The sequence below is a fragment of the Xylocopa sonorina genome, chromosome 12 (assembly GCF_050948175.1).
Source record: "Xylocopa sonorina isolate GNS202 chromosome 12, iyXylSono1_principal, whole genome shotgun sequence".
Taxonomy (NCBI): domain Eukaryota; kingdom Metazoa; phylum Arthropoda; class Insecta; order Hymenoptera; family Apidae; genus Xylocopa; species Xylocopa sonorina.
In genome coordinates this window covers 9170477-9193342 of record NC_135204.1, presented here as the reverse complement: position 1 = coordinate 9193342, position 22866 = coordinate 9170477, and the positions used below count along the sequence as shown (strand labels likewise).

The window sequence follows — 22866 nt, the reverse complement described above, 5'->3', positions numbered from 1 at the left end:
GCTCGTAGTGTAAATGAGAGAGCCAGCCGTGGCGGGGCGCGTCGCGGTGCTAGGCCTGGACCAGAACGACGGTCCCATGCGGCTCCTCCACGGTGGAGACTCCATCCCCTCGGCTTCCAACTAACGCGCGGCCACGTTGCGGGACAGAGACGGAAAGATTTATCTGCGAGGCGGCGAGCACGCAATGGCAGCAGCCCTTTGTCGTTGCCCGCAGCGGCGAGAAGTTCGCATTTTTCGCCATTTTTTTCCTACAGTCCCGCGCGTCCACCATCGGGGCCCTTTCGTCGGATTTTTTTCGCCGTCCCCTATCTTTCTCTCTCTCTCTCTCTCTCTCTGCCTTCGTTGTCTTCTTGTTCTTGTTATTCCACCGTGGTGCTTTCTCCGTTCGCGTTCGACGCGTACAGAGAGACGGTGGGATCGAGGGAATCTAATGGGTCGGAGGAATGGCTGATTGTTCGCGAGTCGTTCAAGACACTTCGAACTTGCGTCGTAGAGGCGGAGGATCGTTTGGAATATTCCTCGAATGCGACGAATTCGGTCTCGCTCGATTTTAGATATCTACTTGTCCCGAGTGTAGATTCATTTTTCTGTCGACCCTGTTTCCGATTGATCTCACCACGAACAGAATTCGATGGAACCGTTCTAATCGCTTGGAAACAGACCGACCACATCGTTCACGATCACTTCCAGCGCATACCAGTGCCCGTTTCCCTCAAAACCGTCCGTGCCTGAGGGACAGTCCGACTGGACGTCGTGGACAGATCGATCGATCAGCCGGGGAACGCGTGCAGCCTTAATTCCATCGGGTGAGTCGTCGCGTACGACGTCCCACCGCGTTCCAGAGGCGGCTGAGAAAGCGAAAGCCGACCGCCAAGTCGGCCACTTTGCATAGTTTAGCGCTGCGACACCTCCCGGTGTCAATTAAATCCTCGTCGCTATCGGGCTGTCGAGTGGGCCCCCCTCGCTGCCCCCTGCACGGGCCCCGAAACCTCGAAACGGCCTCGGCTCGGACGAGTTTCGACGCCGATCAAAGGCCACCGTAGCCATCCAATTGCTTCCTAATCTTCGTTTCGTCGGCAACGAGCTCCTCGCCTTTCAGCCTTTATCGGTTACTGCGTTTCGATTGATCCTCGGCGTTTTTTTCGGCTCGGCCCTCCTCTCCGCGCGGTGGCCCCTTCGACGGGAGAAAATGAGTTGTCCTCGAGCGGTTTTATCGATTTCAGTCCGCTCCTCGAACTCCATCGAGATGGAGTTCTTCGTGTTGAAACGTAGACAGAGGATGCGACTCGAATCGGTCGCGAGGAGTAAATCTCTGGAGTGCGGTCGCTCGAATCGTTCCTCTTCTTAACACTACCCAACGTACGACCATGGATAGCTCGACAGAAAGAGCTCGAAGTTTGTTCGCGAACCATCGTTGCGATTGCCAAACGAAGAACTTCCCCTTCGAGCCTTTAAAGTTTCGTTAGAGGTCGCGTCACTCTCTATTTAACTAAACGCTCGCCACGTTGGAAGGGCGTTGCTCTGGAAGGGCGAGAGAACGCGGGAAAAGGATCCGTGCCCGTTGGGAATCGAAGGAAACACGCGGCCCAGCCGGAGGTCCTCGCAGAACCAATTTGTATGCTGATGGCTATCACCGCGGAATAATTTATAAACGATATTAAACCGCGCGCTCTTTGGCCTGGCCGCGCTTGGTACCGGGCAGCCCCTGGCGGGCCTACCCCTTCCACGTGGGGGCGGGTGGGTCTCGAATTTATCGTCTGGTATGCAATCTGTCATCGCGTATCGGCTGCGACTTCTGCGACTGTTAAATGTAAATCCGTTTCGATCAGCCGCCCCTCGCAGTCGAACGAATCAATCGATGCTGCTCGATGCTTCGCAAACGATTCCGTGAGGCGCCTCGACGGGGTGCATTTGCGTGCCTCCTCGTTGACGAATCTGCCTTTTATTAATCGTAATTGGAGGAAGCTAGTGAAATATTCAGAGGAATCGACGTGGTGGTTTTCCATTTTTAGAAAATCGAAGGATTCAGAGTTGAGTTTTCTGGATTCTTTCGCGGTTGCGATGGAAAAGAGAAATTGCAAGTTGTAGCCTTTTCGTGATCTTAATCGAATCAACGGTGAGTCACGATAAGACTAGTTTGGGATTTTCCATTTTTCGTTCTCAGACGTGATTGCCGGTGAAGCTTATTACGGTCACGTTCGAAATCGTTAAGAGTCACGATCTTGGCCAGCAGACGTTCAATCTTCTTGGATTTCACGGCCGCAATTCCCGCAGAAACGTAACGCGCGCCGCTCGCAGGGGAGGAAAACACGTTAGGAAAGGGGTTTCATTTCACGAACGACTTTTTTAAGAAACCGTTAATCCCGAGCCTCGAGCAGGGTGGCGGCTATGCTAATATCGACGGCGAGAGGGATAGAGAGGGGACGAGGCGGGGTGAGAGACTCTGTGCTCGGAGACAACGAAAAGACGAACAGCGTTCGTGATCGAATCGATTACCGCGAAACTGGCTGGCTGCTCGGCGAGCACGCGGAATAAAATCGAAAAACGAGCCGCATAAAAGTCAACCGATACCTACTATCTCGCCACAGTCGACTTGGAATCTTGGCCTCCGCTCGTGCTGGTTTCGCGTGCCCCGACTAGGATCCGCGATTATTGCGTTGCGTCCAGTCCAAAGGGTGGCTCATTGATTCCTCGTCGAGACGAGCGAAAAAAATTCATGAAAATTAATGACTCCTAGCCACTGCGTTCGTCTTAGCGTTCGTATTTTTTCTTCTCGTCGACTCTTCTCTCTAAGAGAGATATCGTGTCTGTATAAAGATTCCAACTAGCCCACTAATTACAGAGTAATTTACAATCTGATGAAGACGATATTTTTACGAGTTCGTTCTCTATTAGCTCGGCTACGATGATCGTTTTGTACCGCTTGAATTGTATAGTATGGATGAAATTATACGCGATCGCGAAGTTTATCAAGTATAGCTCTCGAGGCGAGTCTAAACGTCGATGGAAATAATCCTGGTATAATAGTTTCATGCCGAACACGCTAATGATAACTTCGCGACCACGGTATCCTGTAATTAGGACCAAGTCGAACTTCAATCCGCCGTTGTTTGCTGGCCATAATTCACACCTGCAACAGGCACCACGTCTTATTAACTCCGACGTTCGGGATACTTTGTAATTCAAAGTCCTGCTGTCCAATTAGCCGAGTGGAATTCCATAAAATCGCGAAACTCTGAAATAAATCAATGCTATCCCCGGCAGTTTTCATCGTTCCAGCGACTATTAGTCGGCGAGCGCGTTCTTTATTTCTTCTTTTTCATTGGCCAACGACTTCCAGGCTTCAATTTGCTGCCGTTACTCGCGATTCACACCTCGACGCGATACTTCATTTCGTTTCAACCTCTACGAGCAACGCTCTTCGAATGCCTCCAAACTTCTTCGATCGAGTCGATGCTATTTCTCGAAAGAAGAAAAGAAATTCGACTGTAACGTTCGATCCTAGAAAATAAGCAGTCAACCCGTGACCCAATCGCTCGACCACAAAAACGCTCGAGCCTAGCCACGTTTCCTGTCGGTTACTACCTTCAACGTTCCCGTCCACGAAGGTTCCTCCTCCTCCTCCTCCTCCTCCCCTTCAATTTCATCCCGTTCAACTACGGAGACTTTCCACGACATAATGGCGACCGCGGAACCGACGTGCACGCACGCCGCCCCGTAATTGCGCGCGCGGTGTTTGCAGATGTGATTGTCTCGCGGTCGAGCCGGATTCGGTGGAACATTTATTGCCACCAAGTGCCCTGTTTACCCTTCAATTTCTCTGCCAGACCACTCCGCGGATTCCAGTTAACCCAACACGAACGCTCCTTCGTCCTTGCTTTCAGGTTACTCCTGGATTCTAGTCATTTCTAGGGGGGAGTCTTAGAACGAGTAGCGTACAACTTGGACTTAGCCGTCGATCATGGATTCAGAGTCAACTGGATACGAGTAACCGGGACCAGCACCAGTCGGATACGCGACTGAACTCGATCGCAGAGCTGGATCTAACTTATGATTCAATTTCGCTCGCCTTCGTTTACACTTGCGATCGAGACGAGCGGAGTGAAAACGGCCGGTCTAACCTGGATTCGCGAGCAAGTCCAAGTTTGACGGGGGATTGAAATTGTGCTCGATTCGCGATTCAACTCGCGACTCGGCTCGAAATCGAATTTGCTCGGTTTACACGCGGGACTCGAGTTAATTGACGTCTAATTCCAGCGCAGGAACGCTCGGCCAATGTCTAAATCACGCGGGATCGGTAACGGCGGACCGTCGAGGCCGATCCAGCGCGCGTTTCGACATTGGTTAATTGATTCCGTTTAAGTGGAATCCCACGGCAAACAACTTGGACGAGCAATTATCGCCTGGGTTGTGTAAAAAAAAAAAAAAAAAGAGAGAAAAAACGGAAAAAAGAAAAGAAAAAAGATGAGGGGAAAAAAAGGAATCCGGCGTTAGAGACACGAGTGAAAGGATCGGAACGGTGTCAGGCGGCGGCGGATCGATTGCGTTGCATTAATTGACCATGAAAATGGAATGTCACGGCTCGTAGATTTTCCAGATTAGGCATTTGCCGTGACTGCCGCTCGTTTCTGTCCGCGAGATTATCGCCATATTTCCAACGACGTGTCCGCGCGTCGCCCGATGCGGTTCTTTTCTCTCAACCGCGGCAACGATTGCGACATTTACGTGAAAATACCTCCGCGACCGTGCACGGCTCGCCATTTTTAACGAACGCACCGGTTATCGCGCGGATTAAAAGCCCCCCAGGTTCTTTTCGCCATTTTATCGCCCGCCTCGCCAATGTCTCGTAACCGTTTCGCGAATACCTCTTCAATTTTCATTCATCGATCTGTCTATCCTTCGAACCGCCTCCGTCTCGAGATTTCTCTGCATTTTTTCCTATAATACACGGCAAACGTCTTAATTTCTTCGTCAATTTCTGTTCGTTTCCACGGTCACTTCCGCTTGGATCCCTCCTGTGCTTCGATATCCTCCGCGGTTCGTTCGAAGTGGAGGTTCGATCGAAAGTTTCGAGGATTTCTCAACGTTTCAAGCGCACGCAGTTCTGTCGTCGCGTACGGCTCGAATAAATACCATGTTAGAAATAATACCCACGTCAGAGAAACAGCATTGCAATCTCGAACGGCGGCGTAGATCCAACGTGCGCGGTGTAAAATCACGCGCATGAAACATTCATCGCGCTCGAGGATAATCGAAGGAGGTTAAGCATGCGACGAATTCGCTCGGCGAGCGTTTCAAACATTTATGGATCAACATTTTTATCACGCGACAGATGGGAGGGGCGAGGAATAAAAAGAATATACCGCGTCGCTTGGACGAAGACGCGAATGCCTTAAATTTTTCACGGCTCCAATCGTTAAAAAGCCTCTCTCAGCGGCTCCGTGGAACGGATGTCCTCTTTTCTAGATCGATAGAACGCGTGGACGGGGCGCAGGGCAGCCGGGGAGTAATAAATATTCATACGTAAAAAACGTCGACGGTTTTGTCGATGCACCTTGAACGTATCGTCCATCCCGGCCACGGGTTGAAAAAATAAAGGAAGCGATTAAAAAATTTCAACATCGATTACGGTGATCGCTCGTTTGGCAAAAATTGCGAAATTAATGAGGAACACCCAGGTGAACCAGTCGGCGGGGCCGGAGATTTCGCGATTACGCTTAACAGTTACAACGTGTTGCCGCCGAAAAAAAAGCTCGTAATTATTACTGGCAGCGGCGAGACCTCTTTTTTTTTCTTCCCCCCGTGTTTCGTGCGGAAACAGGCCTGCGCTGTTCGAGACGAACCGAGATAACTCATCGATTACACCGAGCTTCACGATAATCAAATCGCAATTTGGCGTTTTAATGGAATATCGAGAGCTTCGAAAACCCGGGCAAGCCCCTGGTACGACCGTAGACTACGCGTGGCGAGAGCTAGATCCGCCATATTCCAGCTCGAGCGGATCGAACGCGGGTTAGAAACGATCTCGTCCAACGTCGAGTTTCAACCGCGAGGTTTAAGCAACCGCGACGCGGTTGCAAACGCGCGCACACCCGATACGAGTTGCGCGAAATTAACAAGGAGACCCGAAACTTCTTCGACGGAAGTAACCCCCCAATTACCTCGCGCCAATTACTCGCGCGGGTCTGGCACAGCGCGCGCTCGCACGCTAGAACCGTCCATAAACCCGTCGAGCGGTGTTTTTCTGTTTTTCCGTCTCTTTTTCCACGGATCCGCGGATACGGGACCGACACCGCCTCCGTCGTAAGTTCGAGCTCGGCCATGAATTATTTATGCCCGCGTAGCCGGCTTGTTTACAACGTGGCCGCGATATTTCGCGGTGAGAAGGGAAAAGGGGACACTACGCCGGTTCTCCGCGCGTCTCCGACCAAAATGCCCGCTTCCACGGCCCAAGGCCAAGCTCTAATTATACAATCAAGCAATTTGTACGTTCCACGTGCGATTAAGTCGTTCGATTTTATGCTGGTACGCGACGAACGAGTTAAGAGACTCACCCCTCGGCACTGATCCTTAACTGGATGACTTTCGTTCGTCTCACCGGAAGCGCCGCTCCTCGAACGATCCTGCGGTACGTCGCGACAGCGATTCTGACGCTACTTACGCTAAAGATCGGTCACGTGATTAAACAGTGATTGCTAGATTCGACACCAGGTGGTACACCTCTTCGCTTTGATCGTCGCGAGCAAGATCGATCTTTTCTCTTCTTTCACGTTTTATACGGTTTACGTGCACGATCATCGGATGGATTTTGGGCCTACACGGTGAACGATCGTTCGATTTTTCTTCGAGTGAAAAGCAGCTCTCTCTTACCTGTACGAAGCGTGGCGCGACGAAGAGGAACCGGGGTTCACCGGAACTGGTTGTATCTGGGGATCTCTTACTTACGAACGGGCCCAAGGTAGCCTGTACTTCGCGAAGTTCGAGCGCATCCGATCTCGTTAACTTTATCTTCACACCTTGCACCTGGCGTTCGAGGTTCAATTAAAAGTTAATAAAGTAGCTGGCGCTTAAGTTTATTACGCGAAGAGAAAGGAAGGAAGACGAGATTCAATTACCGAAGTACTGAAATTCTTAAGCCGATCGAAATTGAAAATCATCACGCCAACTTTGCTCAACTTCGTACCCCCTCCTCGATGAAGGAACGTTCCTCGTATCGCGCGTCTTCGCGCGCGAATATCGAGGGGGAAGAAATAATTGAACGCTGCGCGGGGTGAGAAGTTGCGGAGAGGAAATAATAGTCGATATCGTATTTTTAAATTAATATATATATATATATATATGTATAATTTTTAGTCACGTGGATCTCGGAGGGCCTTTCTGGGAGGTAGGGGTGGAGAAAGGGGAGGGTGTACAATATACAATACAAGCCACGGAATATCACCGATCCTCGTGTTAGTTTAGAACGTTTCAATTCTCGTCGAGTTACATTCGTTTTTTGTTCATTTATTTTATTGCTTTTCTCTCGACAACGTGTTCTTCCTCTTTCTCTCTCTCTCTCTCTCTCTCTCTCTCTCTCACACACACACTCACACACACACTCTCTCTCTTTCTCTCTCTCTCATTCTTTCAAAGCACACAGGACCGTACGCAACGCGCTCCGAGAAGTAACCGGGGGGACGAAGAATGCAGAGTGGAACGAAGGAAAAAAGAAGGGATCGATGGTTGAGCAAGGTTTTCATGGAACCTGAATGAAAAAGGTCGCACTTTGTCTTAGGGCCCCGTTACTCGACGATACGGCCCCGTTCCGCACCTGAGAACCGCGTGCTGCAATCGCGTCAATCTACGAGCGCGTCTTTTCAAATTGTTGCATCGTTTTTGTAGACGTTTGGATAAAATAAGAGGAGATTTGGATAAAAAATAAAATGGTTTCTCTGACAGAATTTCCAATGCTGCTTCGTTCTCTCGCTGCAATTTCAATGATCACGGTGACCACGGTCGTTTCCCTCGAACTATCGTTTACTTTCATTATAGAGACCGGAACTGTTTCTCGCATTTTCGCAGAAAGAGACTGCGACAAATGGAACGAAGGTGCCAAATAGCAGAAGCGTCGAGGGAAACGGGGAGAGGATCGAAGCGTCGGATTCGATCTTGTTCTCTGGCGATCCGGACGTGAATCTGAAAATAATTTTGCAACACGACAACTTTAACGCTGTCCCGAATTGGGCCACCTTTCGTTACGTTAATCGTGCTCAGATGTTAAAGGGAGGATGGTATTTGGAATTTCTGCGAGCAAATCCGAGTCGATGCGACCTGGTACCGTGGAAAGTGACACGAGATGGACGAAAGCGTGATGTGGGGGGGAAGCAGAAAAGAAACACGAAAAAGAAAAAAAATGTAGAATGGTGTAGGAGAACATTTAACAGACATCGCATTTATTTAAAATTTTAAATAGGAAAAAATATTTTAAAAATCATTATAATGACAGTTTGTAACTGGCAAAGTAGCATCGATTGATTGATTAAAAATAAAACGTAGGAACGTAGGTATACCTATTCACATTTTTATACAATAAAGACGTCGGAGGTATCACGAGTTGCTCTACAATAAAATTAAAAATCAAGGGGGAACCGTCCGCGAAGGGGTGGGGGGGTGGGGGGTGGTTTCAAAATTATCACGACGCTCCGCAGCTGCCAGGCTAGCTAAAACGCACGCTCGTGTTTCGTACAACCAGACGATGGCATGATTTTACGAAACACGACATTTACACGCGGGCATCTACGGTCCCGACCGCTATCAACGGTTCGCAACTGGAAATGAATCGCGATATTAACCGCTAACGGGGCAGGGGTGGGGGGAGGGCGGGCAGATTAAACGGAACTAATTACAATTTCACATTTTTTACACGGTAACGGCAACTAAATCTGCGATCGTACACTACGATCCGTCTCGTTGCGTCGTACGTTCTCGTAGAATAAAGAAAAGAAAAAAAAACAGAAAGTAAGGGCAAGAAATAATAAGGATGCTCTTCAGTGTCCGTCGCGAAGGAACGGGTAATTGTACACTTGCACATACATCGACTGGCGAGAACAGACAGCACGGACGCGAATTGCACTCCAACTACCGCAACGAGACATCCACCAGTGCGGGTACCACCCTTCCTTTAATACCATTCCTACCGACCATCGCGTTCGAGGCGATCCACCAGAACCGAAAAGTATCGCCGTTCGAAGGATCGGTTGCGAGAACGCGCGAGCCTTCGAAGACGACGCGCAAGGCCCCGTATCGCTTCCCATCCGCGTCTTTTCGCTGCTTCCGGATAGTCTGGGTAGCCGACACGCACCGCGTTCCACGACGAATCATCCCGCGATTATCTACATCGATCGCTAACGTTTATACAAATAGTAGGAGGGACGCGGTTGTGGGAAGGGCGAGGCGGTGTTCCATCGTCGAAGCGACGACGCCGTGAATGGGGGTCGGACGAGGAACCAGCCCGGAGAGAGATCGTTCCAAGTGTCGTCCCGATTCCGCGTCCGAGACGCTCGCGAATTCGAGGCGTGGAATCGACGGACGACGCTCTCGACTTTCTTCGAAGTTTCCTCGTCTGTGAAAGCGCGCGTCGACGCGGGTCTCGCGAACGAGCGACGGATCGCGGCGATTCGTACCTCCCGTGTTCGCCGCCATCTTCTACTTTCTCCCTTGGTCTCGTCTCCTCTCCGTTACGCTACTTTCGCGGCTCGTCGAGGCGTGATCGGGCAGCGTGCGTTTATGCGTCGTTTACGTCTCTCTAATAATTAATATAATATTATATTCAATAATTAATACAGAGAGTAGTTATTTATATATATATATAATATATATATATAATATAATATAATATAATATCACTAGGGTACATATGTACAGGGGCTGCAAATAGTAGGAGGTGCTCTCGTATTGCAATGTCTCCCTCGCGCTTACACCTAAAACGCACGCGGGCAGAACGCAGCCGTGCCACATGTCACCGGTGACGGCCATATTCGTTACCCCTCTCTCTCTCTCTCTCTCTCTCTCACTCTTTCTCTCTACCTCTCCCTCTCTTCACCTCTCTCGTTAACCTCTTTCGCGATTTCCTGGCCGTGCTTCGAAGCACTTCGAGCGTGAAGTCCCACCGAATCGAAACCCAACGTACACAACACACACCTACACCGCTAATCCCTATCGAACGTCTTGGAACTACGGAATTCAATTTTGTACTTCAATCTTATCACCCACTCCCCCCGCTTCCCCAACCCCGTTTCCCGCGTGGTCGAGGGTATATCGCGCCGCCATTCGAGCCACGGTATCCAAACGAGCCACGAAAAACAGCATTGCACGAAGACGTATGCGAGTCTTCCAAGACCTTCGACGATAACACTCTCCAACCCCCTGAAAATACCATCGAAAACGATCAGGTACCACCGATTCACACTCCAAGTGATTCGAGCCGCGTACGATCGACAACTCGAGCCCAGCTCGACTACCAAACGCACCCCAATGTGGATCGTGACTGTCCAATTCGATTCGATTCCTCTCGTTGGACCATCACCCCTCACCCTTAAGTATCCGCGATAGCAGCAAAACTGGAGTCGAACCTCGTTCGTACCTCGTTGGAATGCTCGCGTCGAGAACGTCCTCCCCCCCAAGCCACGGTCCCGGTCCCCAACCCTTACGTGCCGCAAACGGGGATGCGAACAAAATGTACACCAGCGAACGGTCGCAGTCCTCGCGCGTAGAGCCATTTTATGTACACTGACAGGGAGGCAGCCGCGGCGGCGTGTCCCGGATGTCGACCCCGACTAACGCACGGCCACGCGGGCTGAAATTGCACTTCGTTATCTCGAGCGTCCCTCGTCCAGGTGCCCGGGGCCCGGCTCGCCGTGGACCGTCCCGTATAGGGGCACAGAGGGTGCCTCGGACCGACGACCCTCTCCCCTGCTACGACGGCTCGGAGGTTGAGTCCGGCTCCCTCTCGTCGCCGGATAGCTCTTCTGGCTCGCAGGGCTCGGCCAGCTGGCTGTCCTCGGGGTCGTCGTTCGTGCTGGTCACGGGCTCGTTCTCCTGTCACGGACTCCCTCCGCCAGCGTCCGCGTCGCCCCTGTGCCCGCCGGGCGTCAGGCTTGGGCTGCGCCTCCTCTTCTCTTGGAGGCCGTTCACCATGTTCTCGATCGACTTCAGTTCACCCGCGGAGCTGCTACTGGACGTGAGGCCCGCGGTAGGCGTTGGCGAACCGGTCGGTGGCCTCGGAGGCGGTGATCTTGGGCTGAGCGTCCTGCTGCCAGGGGTGACTGTCTCGAACGCGGAGCCGTGAGACGGCGCTGGTAAGGTGTAAGGAGCGAATCGATGTCCTTTTAATTGGTGAAGCGGACTGGCTAACGGGTGAGGGTAGTGCGCGAAGAGAGCTGGATGCTGAGACGCGGCCAGTGCCAGTTGCGCGTTGAACAGCATGCCTGGTGTCACTCCGCCGTGGATACCCAGGGGGCTGGGTGGTATCAGAGGACCTGGACCAGGGTATAAGCCTGGTACTGGTGGGTAGAGGTATGGTAGCAGAGGCGGATGAAGCGGTGGACCGACTGACACGTCGGGTCTGGGACCCTCTGAACCTGTTGGGCCTGGCCCACCTCCGCTTTCCGAGCCGGAGGACTCGCTACCCTCGCCCCTCTCGCTCGTTCTGTCGTCCCTCTCGCGAGAGTGCTCGCGTTCTCGTTGATGGTGCGCTGGATGGGGTGTGTCCGGCCCGACGACGTCCAGCAGCTTGTCCTCGTCGTCCAGGAGGTCGTTCACGGAGTTCGAGGAGCGGCGTTTCTCGGGGGACGCTGGTCCACCCGCGGCTAGACGGGAACCGCCTCCTGACACTGTCAACAGCGCCTGCCTTCTGCAACAACGACGCAGAGTTAGCAATCTTATAGGTTTTGGGGCCTCGAGTGCCTCGATGGTTTATTGTCAGAAGAACAATCGTAGGGGTTTTATTATTGGGAATAAATACGTGAACGATCGAACGTTGGTGAGAGCTGCGATCGGTAATTAACGAGCGAGATGTTTCGAACGTTTGATATTCACCCCTTAATCGAGTTGTTTCGCACCTCCAGCAAATTACAGGCATTCTAGCTGTTGCGTGTGATCGCCGCGTCGACACTCGTATGGCTGTCGTTGGCAACCGTGTGACTAAAATGCGTATTGATCGCCCACGGTGTACGTACGCGACGTGTCATTAGATTATATTGGCTCGATTTTGTGTAATCAGCGATCGGACGCGTCGAGCCTGCATCGAGCTCGGTGAAACGCGAGGGCCTCGTCGGTTCGAAGGAATAGTTTCGCGGAATTAATGAACGGGATTGTAATCAATGTCAATTTCAGTGGGTCAAGTTTCAGTTTATAACTAAAGAATATTAAAAAGCTTTCTATTCCTCTCTCTCTCTCTCTCCCTCTTTCTGTTTTTTTTTTAGTACATTTACATCTGTTTGTAACGTTTCGCTGCCTTTTTTTCGTTTATTTTTGATTACACTCTTTGACAGTTTCGACGTGTTCCGATGTGTACGAGGCAATTTACCATAAAACAATAACACGTTTCAATTTTCAAAGCAATTTCCGAGGGAAAACCCTGGCGAATCCAATTTTCAAACCAATTTAGCCTAAGAAACTCGGCGATTTCGGGTTGAAAACCAATTTGCTCCAAAAACCGCCGGTGGACGACACTGAAATCGATCTAGCCGCGCGCCCGTTCCAAATCCCAATTACCGAGCCGACGTGACTGCAGAAAAATTTCATACGACCGGGCACTGTGCGAGGCAGCTGATTCGAAAAAATTCGCGCACAAGAAACCAGCCGCTCGCTCTGATACCCACGGAGACTTATCACGCTCGAACAGCAACTCGAAAACGAAAAACAAACGGAGAGAAAAGGAATAAGAAACAAAAAAACCGACTAAATCGCAAGTTTCATTCGTCGAACCGATACGATCGAGAAAAGTTTCGCAATCGAGTGCCTCGAAACTTCGCGCGGACAATTTTCCATGCGCCACTGGCTCCAACGCCAACGAATCGCCAACACTAACGAACGCCAAAGAGATCGTTGTACGCGTACGTACGTACGTACAAGTGCAACGTTGCACCGATAGAACCGACTGGGCGTTCTGAATGCACAACTAGACCCGCGATCTCGTATATTAACCTCTCTCTCGAGAAAAAATCGGACACTGAACATCCAACACGAGTCACGGTTAACCATCGCAGAGATGCAACGCGATCCTCCACCCTCGATCGACGGATCCGTGACGCCGGACTGACGAACGCCGCGTCCCGTCGAGGCGTTCGCGAGGGATCGCTCGCAAATCGGCGTATTTCAACGAACACGCCACGCGAGGCTAAGTATCGTGTAAAACTCGGCTAGAGCCGCTCGAGAGCCGGACGTAACGAGAGGCTTACCGATACCTTAATGCCGTGTAATGCGATCAATGCACCGACACAGCCGTTGCAAAACGACGATGAGGCAAAACAGAGACCTCGACTCCGTGGATGGAGGGACGCGACGGTGATGGAGAACGCGAGGGTGGCGAAGGTGAGACAGAGAGAGAGAGAGAGAGAGAGAGGCGGACGCGAGTACATCGTCGGTGTACGGATGAATCCGTGAGCTTGGAAAGGGTGTTACACTACGGTTCTCTGATTTCCAACGCGCTTAAGCGCGAGAGCATGTTAAAATCAATAGTTCGCGTGGACAACACGGGATTTGGTGACTGAACCACCCCCTTCTTCCACGTTCTTCCTCTGACTAATTTTCTGACTGGTTGTATATCGATCTCGAGATCGTCAGCTGCCAAATCGCACGATTATCCGCGAAACGCGCGCCTCTGCTCGCGATCATACGTGTAGGGTGAACCAGAGCAAATCGCATTAACTAGCCGTGCTTCGTTTACGCGCACGCGGCGATGCTCCAGTTTTCGAACCCTTCTTCTGTCTCCGCGACGTGGCAAGCCTGGCGTCGTCCCATCGTAGCGTCGCGACGCCACGTACACGATCGGATTGTCGAGCGAACCGCGATTTAGTTGCGATATTTTTTCCACCTCGAAACGCGGAAAGGTTCGACGGTAGAGAGAGAGAGAGAGAGAGAGAGAGAGAGAGAGGGCTATTAATTCCGGGAACGTGCGTCAGATAAATGTTACAGAATCGATTTCCGATCGGCTCGCGGGGAACGGGAAATAAAAAAGGAGAAGTTAGTCACAGTCGAGCGGCTCGGTTTCTTGCGGCAATTTCGCCGGATAATCACGCGTGCCGATATCGATCCCGATTCCGGACTGATACGCACGCCGACTGTCCATTTTCGCGAATCGCGCGGCTTTCCACCATGAATTATGCATATACCGCGGAAATCCGTCGCGGCTACTCTGATTGAGCCGTTTTCGAAAAGTCGCCGCTGAATTATCGACCGTGGAATCCCTTTGATCCCAACAATCTGGCCACGTGTTCCACCCGTGTTCACATTTCGTCCACGGTTCGCGAGTCTTCGCTTCGTTGAAGACTTACCTCGCAACCGTCGCGCGAGTCGCTATACCGAGAAAGCGATCTACTAAGAAAATCGTGTCCCTCGCACGCTCGTATTCTCTCGAGTATCCAACTTCACGATCGCACTGGCAACGCTCTCCAGGCAACCCCACACTCGAACCCTATCCGCGATTCGCTTAATCAAAAATTGACGCCCACAAGAGTTTCTATTAATTGAACTATTCAGTCCAAACGAGCCCTAACCTAGCACCCTTTCCACGGCTCCTTAAACACCCCAACAGGGTGACGCTGAACGTGGTTACCATCGTGGCGAGAGAGAGAGAGAGAAAGAGAGAGGCACCGCATAAATTCGTCATAATTACCAACGACGCGACCTATGGTTCCCGATCGAGTGTCTGATCGACGTTCAGACGGGATAATGAAAATCCAGCGTCCCCAGTCGCCTTTGACGCTCGTCCGCGCGGTGTATCGGTGTCGTCCAACCCCGGGTCGTGTCATCGTCGAGGATTTACGATCACCCCTCGTCGTCGTCGAAGCTCGCACGAACCACGGACCCTCCCCGTTTCGCGTCCCCGCGTTCCCACCCACCGAGGCCACCCCGCGGTAGAGGAAAAAAAAAAAAGGAGAAAAGAAAGGAGAGACGCGCGCTCGACTCTCGGTGTACACCCCCGCCGCGCGATTCCCTATGAAATTCCGCCGAGGGCTCGATGATTACCCGGCTAACCGTCTTAATGGATCGTTGACGGTGGAACTTTTTCGCGTCTTTCTGACTGCGACGACTGCCGCGCGACGGGGTGATTATTTTCTATCCGTCGAAAACGCGGGGGCAGGACTCGAGTGGCGCATTCATGCGTCGTCATTGCGAGCGCCCGCGCCGGATACGTGGTAAATTTCGTTTTATGGATACACTCGCCTCGATGGAGGCGATCAATCGCTTCTCGAAGTGGCGCGACTCGCGTAGAGTCAACTGGAAAAATTGATGTACGATCCTTAAGTTCTGAGGCAGGGGGTGAAAGTTTGAAGTACTTTGTTAGACGATCCGCAGGGACGTTGTTTTAGATCCGGAGGCCAATAAAGTTCGCATTTGTCACCGTATCGAGGTACGATCTACGTCACGAGCGTAACCGGATGTCGCGTGGGGGTCGATCGCAGGAATTATGTCGATAATGTCGCGTAAATCGCAGCAAATGGCGAGGCGTGGCGATTAATAACGCGGCGGGCAGCGTGGAAATCCAGCCGCGGACAGATTGATTCCTCGCCGCGGCGCGATACGATCGTTCCGGCGCGCGCCTTGATAAATGACGTGACAACGAGCCACGCCGGGTACCAGCGGTGGTTTCCTCTCTTTTTTTTATTCGCCCCTTCCACGGTTCTTCCGTGCCTTTTTTTCTCTCCCCTCCGCCACAGACGAGAAAAATATTTCTTTTTAACCGGCATGACGAATCGACCGGCCACGCTCGAGCGGCGTTCCGCGTCTCGTGACCGACTGCCCGGTTAAAAAGTTAACGAAATAATGCCCTGCGCCCCGGCGGGCACGCGATTACTCGAAATCACGCTGAATCATCGCCCGTGCGCTTTCGCGTTTCGAGAAAATTGCTCGATCAAGTTAATTAACCGGTGGCAGGCGTTCAGATTCGCACTTAACCGGGTTCTCGCGTGCGAGCATCGCGAGTCTAATGCGATTTCGCGGCTGTTGGAGGAATCGTTTCGAAAATTCCGACGAGACAATTTCTCGCTTCCAGTCAACAACGTCTCCAAGTCGTATTATTGCAGTTCAGAAGAGAGAGAAAGAGACGCGAGCGGTTTTTCGACGTTCAATTCCGCGAAGTGTGAACGTTAAAAGTGTACACATTTTTCTTTTTTTCCTTTATTACAGTAGACGAGAGCGTGGTCCACGCGTAGACATCAAAGGTTCCCGAAAGACCATAACCGAAACGAGAGAAAAAGGAAAGAGCAGAGCGCGGCGAAGGGAGTATAACGAGAAAGAGGAAAATGCGAGCGGCGGCCCGCCGCGCCGGAAGTGGAGTCGCCCCCACCGTCGGGGCCGACCTTTATACGCCGGTTACCGGCTCTAGCGGCGATATAAAATTCAAAGCCAGCAAGTGGCACCCTCCGCTGTTAACGACAGCGCCGCCCCTGAGCATCAGTATGCTAATCCGATGATTGGCTATGTTCCAACCCCCGTCCGCTCTGCCTCGCTCTTCCCATCCGCGCCGTGACTCCGTCTCCCGATTCTCTGCGGCTTCCTGATGGGATCCGGCCACCCTTAACCGAAACCATAAGCCAAAACTAACCCTTATTCTAATTAGGCGGCGCCACGACGCGCCCCCTGCTTTGCATATTTTCTCGATTAACCTCGCCCCTTTCTTTATCCGGCCAGGCGTCGGGCATCGCTTCAATTTCCGCGGAATCTACTCGAGCCCCTTGGCCACCACGAGTTCCCAACCCCTTCCCCAGGGACATTTCTCTAAGGAGTCGTTTAGCGTCGCGAACGCCTCTTACGAGTTCGTTTCACGTCGATTGCATAGAACCATCGTAAAGGTGGTGGTATAATTATTTTACCATGGACAATACCCCATAGAACTTTTCTAAATTCTGGAATATTCGTTGTTTCGTATCAATTACGAAGCATCCAGCACCCAAATATACGCGAAGCGTGATCCAGGGTCACGCAAAGATCGCGAAATCTGAGTCCAGACAAAACCTCGAGTCATTATAGACCGGTAATTCACTCGAAACGCGCGTAGCAGCGGCTAATGACGCGAATCGCGGCGAAATTCCAATTTCTCCCCACGTGAACCCTTTCTAATCAACCGTATTCACGGCATCTTCAGTCATCGCACCTGAACAGCCGCGCGCGACAAATTGCCGCAGCTTACGCGGCTTTGCCTCGTCTGTAACGAGGCACGGCGAGGTTAACGAGGCCGGCACACGGCCCGTGTATACATAGAGCGACTTAACCTCGTCAGAATCCACTCGAGGGCGGGAAACCTGCCCCCACGGTCGAAATTGAAACGGGCCCGGGTCCGCGGCTCGACCCTCCGCCAGTGTGTAAGCTCGTAAAGCCGCGATATTGAATACAAATGGACGATACCGGGGCGCAAATGAGCCCGGACGATGGCAACCCCCCAGCCCCTCGGGGCTGACCCCGAGGCTCTGATCCGTTCAGCTTAAATAGGGGCGGAGGACCAAGGTGGGGTGAACGAGTAAAGCTCGACGATCAATTAGGTCCATCTAGAAGACAGGATCTGGAATTGCTTTTTGTTCGACCAGAGCTAGTCGAAAGGGTGGAGGCGATCTCTACTTCCAATGGGTTTCATGAGATTCCACCTTAACCTAGCTTTTTTACATTCAACGTGGGAAAATTTCGAATCCTGCCACTCCTTCGCTACTTTTCGTTGATTCCTTTCAGACGATTTGGCTTGATTTGGCTTAAAGAGAGTTTGATTGTTCTTCTGACAACGACTTGGAATGTTCGAATCGATAAGTTTGGGGGTAGCTAAATTTTGAAAGCGATACTCACTTTTTCTCGCGCTTCCCCGCGCCCGTGTCCCGGAATCCCTTCGCGAAGGGGTTGTTGTCGATCTTCAGCTGGGTGATCTGCAATGCACAAAGTGTATATATGTACGTGCTTCGATTTGATTCGTAATTCTATGGAGATAAATTGCGGGTGTACGAAGAACGAACGGTCCCACGAGGCGGGGCAACGGGATCGGACGGGTTTCGAGTGCGCCAGGAGGGCCAGGCCGCTCGAGAAGATCCACAGAGGCGATATCTTTCTTCCGGCAGCACGAGATACCGGGAAGCGGCGGCGATAACGGTGGTGGGAGGAATCGCGCGACGAAAAATCCGGACAAGGGACCCCTTTTGCGCCAACGGATAATGCGTACCTCGGGAGTAACGCGTACCGGGAACCACAGAGCTTCCGGGAACCCCACCGCCGCTGTGGCCACCGCGGGGAGCCTTAATTAAGCTAAGCGTCGACGAAAAAATTGTCCATACGACGATGTCTCCTATCTCGCGTCAATTCTAATCTTTTTCTGTTGGAATTTCAATCGCTTCCGGTTCAAAGATTTATTTTTTTAAGCTCGCGAACCAGAGAAACGATGGAATTTTGACAAAAACACCCTGAACTTTGAACGCTACGTAAAAGTTCCGACGATGTCTCCTGTCTCGCGTCAATTCTAATCTTTGTCTGTCGGAATTTCAATCGCTTCTGGTTCGATCATTTATTTTTTTAAGCTCGCGAACCAGAGAAACGATGGAGCCTCAACTTTGAACGCTACGTAAAAGATCTGGATAGAGTTTTAAAGTTATCAGAGATTACTGTCGTGAACAGTTCGCGATAAATTCCTCGAGAAACTCGAGGAGCTCGCAAAGCAGCGGAAATACGCTGTTTCGTTTTTCGAGAAAGCCTGTACCGCGAGTCGAGCGACACGGGGCTTGTTAATTAAACCGACGCAGCTCGCTACAGCGCGCCCCGTTAATTATAACATTTTCTTTAATTAATTTACATAATTCGACGCCCGGCTGGATGGCTGGCACGGTTCGTTCTAAACTTCGATAATTAATACGCGGAGGGCTAATGGCTCGATAATAACTTTTCAATGAAGAAAAGATAACGCAGTTACAACGCATTACCCCGCGCACGGTGCACGTGTAATGGAACTAGACAACAGTGAACGCGAGCCCTGTTGCAATTACCACCCCTATCGCCTGTATCGATCGTTGGAAAATCGAAATCACCTCTGTCCTCCCTCCACCAATAAAAAACGAATCAAAACAATGCCTGCGTAGCTAAAAAAATGTCTGCAGACGACGATTCGTGCGAGAAACTTTTTCTAAAGACACTAAAAATCAACCCCTGCGGAACGAAACGATCGTTACGACCAAAAACAAGAATCGATCAGAGTCTGAGCGTTCTTCGAGCGATTTTTGGGGCGCGAGACGCGTGCAGAGTCGATGGGATCGCGCAGGGTAAGAAAATAGGAATCGAGAGAGTCTCCACTCACCTTCTCGTTCTGATAGGCGGTCACCGCGATGAACTCCGTCTCCTTGAACACGTAACTCCTGAACGTCGAGTAGGGCAGCTTGAGGATGTCGTTGGCCCTCACCAGGTGAAACCTCGGCTGGTACTTGTGCATCGAGTTCAATATCGTCTGTAACAACCGAACGGACCGTACATTGGGACAGACTGTTTCAGCGCAGAGCTCCTACTCGCAATCGTTCCCTCGCTATCTCGCGTGCGACTCGCCTCGCAGCATCGGCCCACGATCGATCTATTCGTCCATCGCCGCGTTATTCCTCGTCCTTCGACGCGTGGCGTCGCGAACCGCGGCGACAGACGAGGCGACAGGCGTCCCAGCGGAAGGGAGAAAGAGAAGAAGCGGCGAGGGAAGAGACACGAGGTTTTAGTCGAGAGTTTATCGCCTCTCACGTAATCGTTGCACTCGCGTAAACTCGTCTTCCTTTCCCTCGAGTCAGAACCACCGACCACGACGACGACGACGACGATGTCGATGACGACCATAATTTCCGCGTGATCGTGCGATCTCTATTTCTCAGACTGCGCGTTACGCAACGATCCTCTCTCTCTCTCTTTCTCTTCGTTGCATAGTTCGAGAGAAGAGAAGGGCAGGGAATGCGAAAAAATGCTTCTCGTCGATAAAAAGCGCGAGGATCGAACTAGAGAGGGAGAGAGTCGGAATGCCAGGAGGCCCTTTATCGGTTGCGCGTCTAGAGAGAGAGAGAGAGAGAGAAAGAGTGGCGGCGGCGGTGGCTGGCTAACTGGAAATTCGGAGTTCCGTCATTGTTGCAGTAAAACCGATACGGGGAGCGGCGCGCGAGCCTGTTTCCAGAAGGACGAAACACCGGCTGCGTAATCTTCGGTTTTTAATGGGCGAACGGTTTAAGAGCGATATTCGTGGGGAAATAAAACGATCGGCTCGCTTTTAGCAGCGTCTGGCCGCGCGTACCGTCCCGATGCAAATGGCGCGGTAGCGGCTAACAAGATTGCGCGGGACATTCCATCGTGGAATGGACGCGCCGCCGTTCCCGTCTCGATAAATCTACGTTCCATCCGTGGAATCGCGGTAATTACGCCGCGGAATTTTCGTAATGGAGAAACAGACCAGTCACTATTTTATAAGACTGCGGCCGCGCGATTTCGCCTCGGTGACGAACAACGGACCTTGAAGACGGGGAATATCTCGTCTAGCCTCGTCTAGGCCTCTATCCATGCGAGTTCCTGCTTTCGTACTCTCTCTCTCTCTCTCTCACTCTCTCTCGTTCTTTCATCGGTTATTTATCGCGCTGACGATCGAACGTTTAACGCGAAACGGTCCGTCGAATTAGCGCCGCCGTTGGATTCAGACCTGGAGCGTTCGCGCGGTCTGAAACGAGGGAGGAGAAAGAAAAAGAGGAGGAAGAAGAGGTAGAAACCGAGCACCATCGATCACGCGGAAGACAAAGGATCCGCGGCGACGGTTCTCCGCGTGCCAGCGGGAAGCGAAGCTGGCGAACGACCGGGGGCCAAAGGTCCGCGATAACGACGCGACCAGAGGAGAAGACAACGTCCAGATGGATCTGGCGAACGAGCATAAAAGGTCGCGCGTCCACCGTGGAAATCGCGATCGCGCGTAAGGAGAGGAGCCGCCATTACGCGCCGGCTCCGCGCAAAGGGGAAATAATTAGCGCTGGCCAGGGCAGATAAGCCTCCCCAATCTAGGCGTTTGTCATTAGCCTATCAAACCCGAATACCGGCGCGCTTCTTGCTCTTTTACGGCTCGCCACGATTCCGTTCCCGTCCGCTTTCGGTTCCCTGGCCACCGTGCGAGCGCCTATCTACGGCTCGAGCGGACCCGCGGCTTCGACACGCCTACGGCGCCGTGGAAAATACGCGCGAACCACGAGCGCGCCTGGCAATTAGTGGTTTGCTCGTGGCTAATCGCTCGTCGCCTCGAACCGTCGCGTCCGTTGCCGTGTGCGAGCGGAATTTTTATCGAAACCGCGAGTTTGCAGGGAAAAAAAAGTCGCTCTCTTCGAGGTACCATTATCCACTCCGTGTACGTAGACAAAATTTCACTCTTCAGATCGATTCGAGGGATGTTTCAGACCCTTTAGAATCGAATCGAGTACGAAAACGAAGCTCGATCTCACCGATGCACGCACCCATCTGCGAGACAGCAACAACCGCACCTCCACGGACGCGGACGAGCGGTCGAGCAACAAGAAGAGGGACCAGGTTCGCCGAGAAGCCTCGTGAGAGGAAGAGAGCGACGGTGTCAGCGCGATGGGACTCGTGGATGCCGGGGGAAACGGCGCGAGGGGCAGCAGGCAACGAAACGACCACGGCGACTTACATACATACGTATCGTGCCGCGTGAATTGACCAGCCAGATAAAAGGTAGTCAGAGAGATAGAGAGAGAGAGAGAGAGAGAGAGAAAGCGGTGATGCAGAGGGAGGAGGTCGGGGAAAGTGAGAGAATATCCTGGCCGACACAGAAGCCGACGCTGCTAATGACTCTGTCCGCGGTAATCTCCGGGTGTTATCTGTCCTGGCTACCTGGGGCCCACCTACTACGAATCACGAAGCTGCACACGCTCCTACCTCGTTTCCTGGCCGATCAGCCGCCGCCTCGACGCGCGTCTCCGCTCGGAACGGACTGGTCGTGGCTGCTACCAGAGAGGTAGCGATGACTCTTTAGGGTCATTGACGATCGTTTCGAAGACTGATTGCTGGGGTTGAATGGTCGAGACGTTAGAGATTCTTCGAGGACGCGGTAAAGTTCTACGAGGATGGATAAACCCGATGGACGCAGTGGTCTTTGATTGGATCTAGTCTGAAGCTGAGAAACTGCTTGCAAACTTCTCCTAGGGGTGGCACAGCTCGCGATGCCTTCGACCAGAGTTAACTGGAGCCTCGCAACCGAATTTCAGTGGGAAGGAAGAGAGATTTTGAAGGCGTCGTCGAAGACGCTGAACGAGAGACGTCCGACGATATAATATAAAGGAGCCAGGGCAGCTGGGAAGAAACGAGCGCGCGAGAGAAAAGAGGAACGCGGTGAAGGGGGGTGGGGCGAAGAAAGAGGGAGAGGAAGACTCTCCTCCGCTCGTTTCAGAGGCTGTGTGCACCGCAAACTAACTGCGCACAGTTGCCTTATGTACGGAGTCTAAGTAATCCTCGAACCATCAGCTAACTTCTTAACCCTCAAAGTGAAAAGGGCCGCCTCGAGAGAAGAAGGAGCCGGCGAGCGGATGGCACCGCTTCGGCGAGGTGGCGGAGGAGTGGAAGCGCGGCTCGAAGGGGGTTGTTCGAGTGGCTCCTCTTTGTCTCCGACGTTTGTCCGCTTCT

The 22866-nt window shown here is 52.1% G+C and overlaps 1 protein-coding gene across 3 annotated transcripts in view; it reads right to left on the bottom strand.

Annotated features, from left to right (window-relative positions):
• Positions 1-10720: 10720 nt before the first annotated feature.
• Bi (T-box transcription factor bifid) overlaps positions 10721-22866 on the bottom strand; it is an 87120-nt gene continuing 74974 nt past the window's right edge. For 2 of the 3 annotated variants that reach the window (XM_076905224.1, XM_076905226.1), the window contains exons 5-7: positions 19526-19672; positions 18037-18113; positions 10721-11890 (exon numbers count right to left, since the gene is read on the bottom strand). In XM_076905224.1, the coding sequence (XP_076761339.1) occupies positions 11080-11890; positions 18037-18113; positions 19526-19672 (1035 nt within the window). In that variant the 3' untranslated portion in view covers positions 10721-11079. The remainder of the gene's footprint in view (positions 11891-18036; positions 18114-19525; positions 19673-22866) is intronic. The other variant, XM_076905225.1, reaches the window with a different exon arrangement.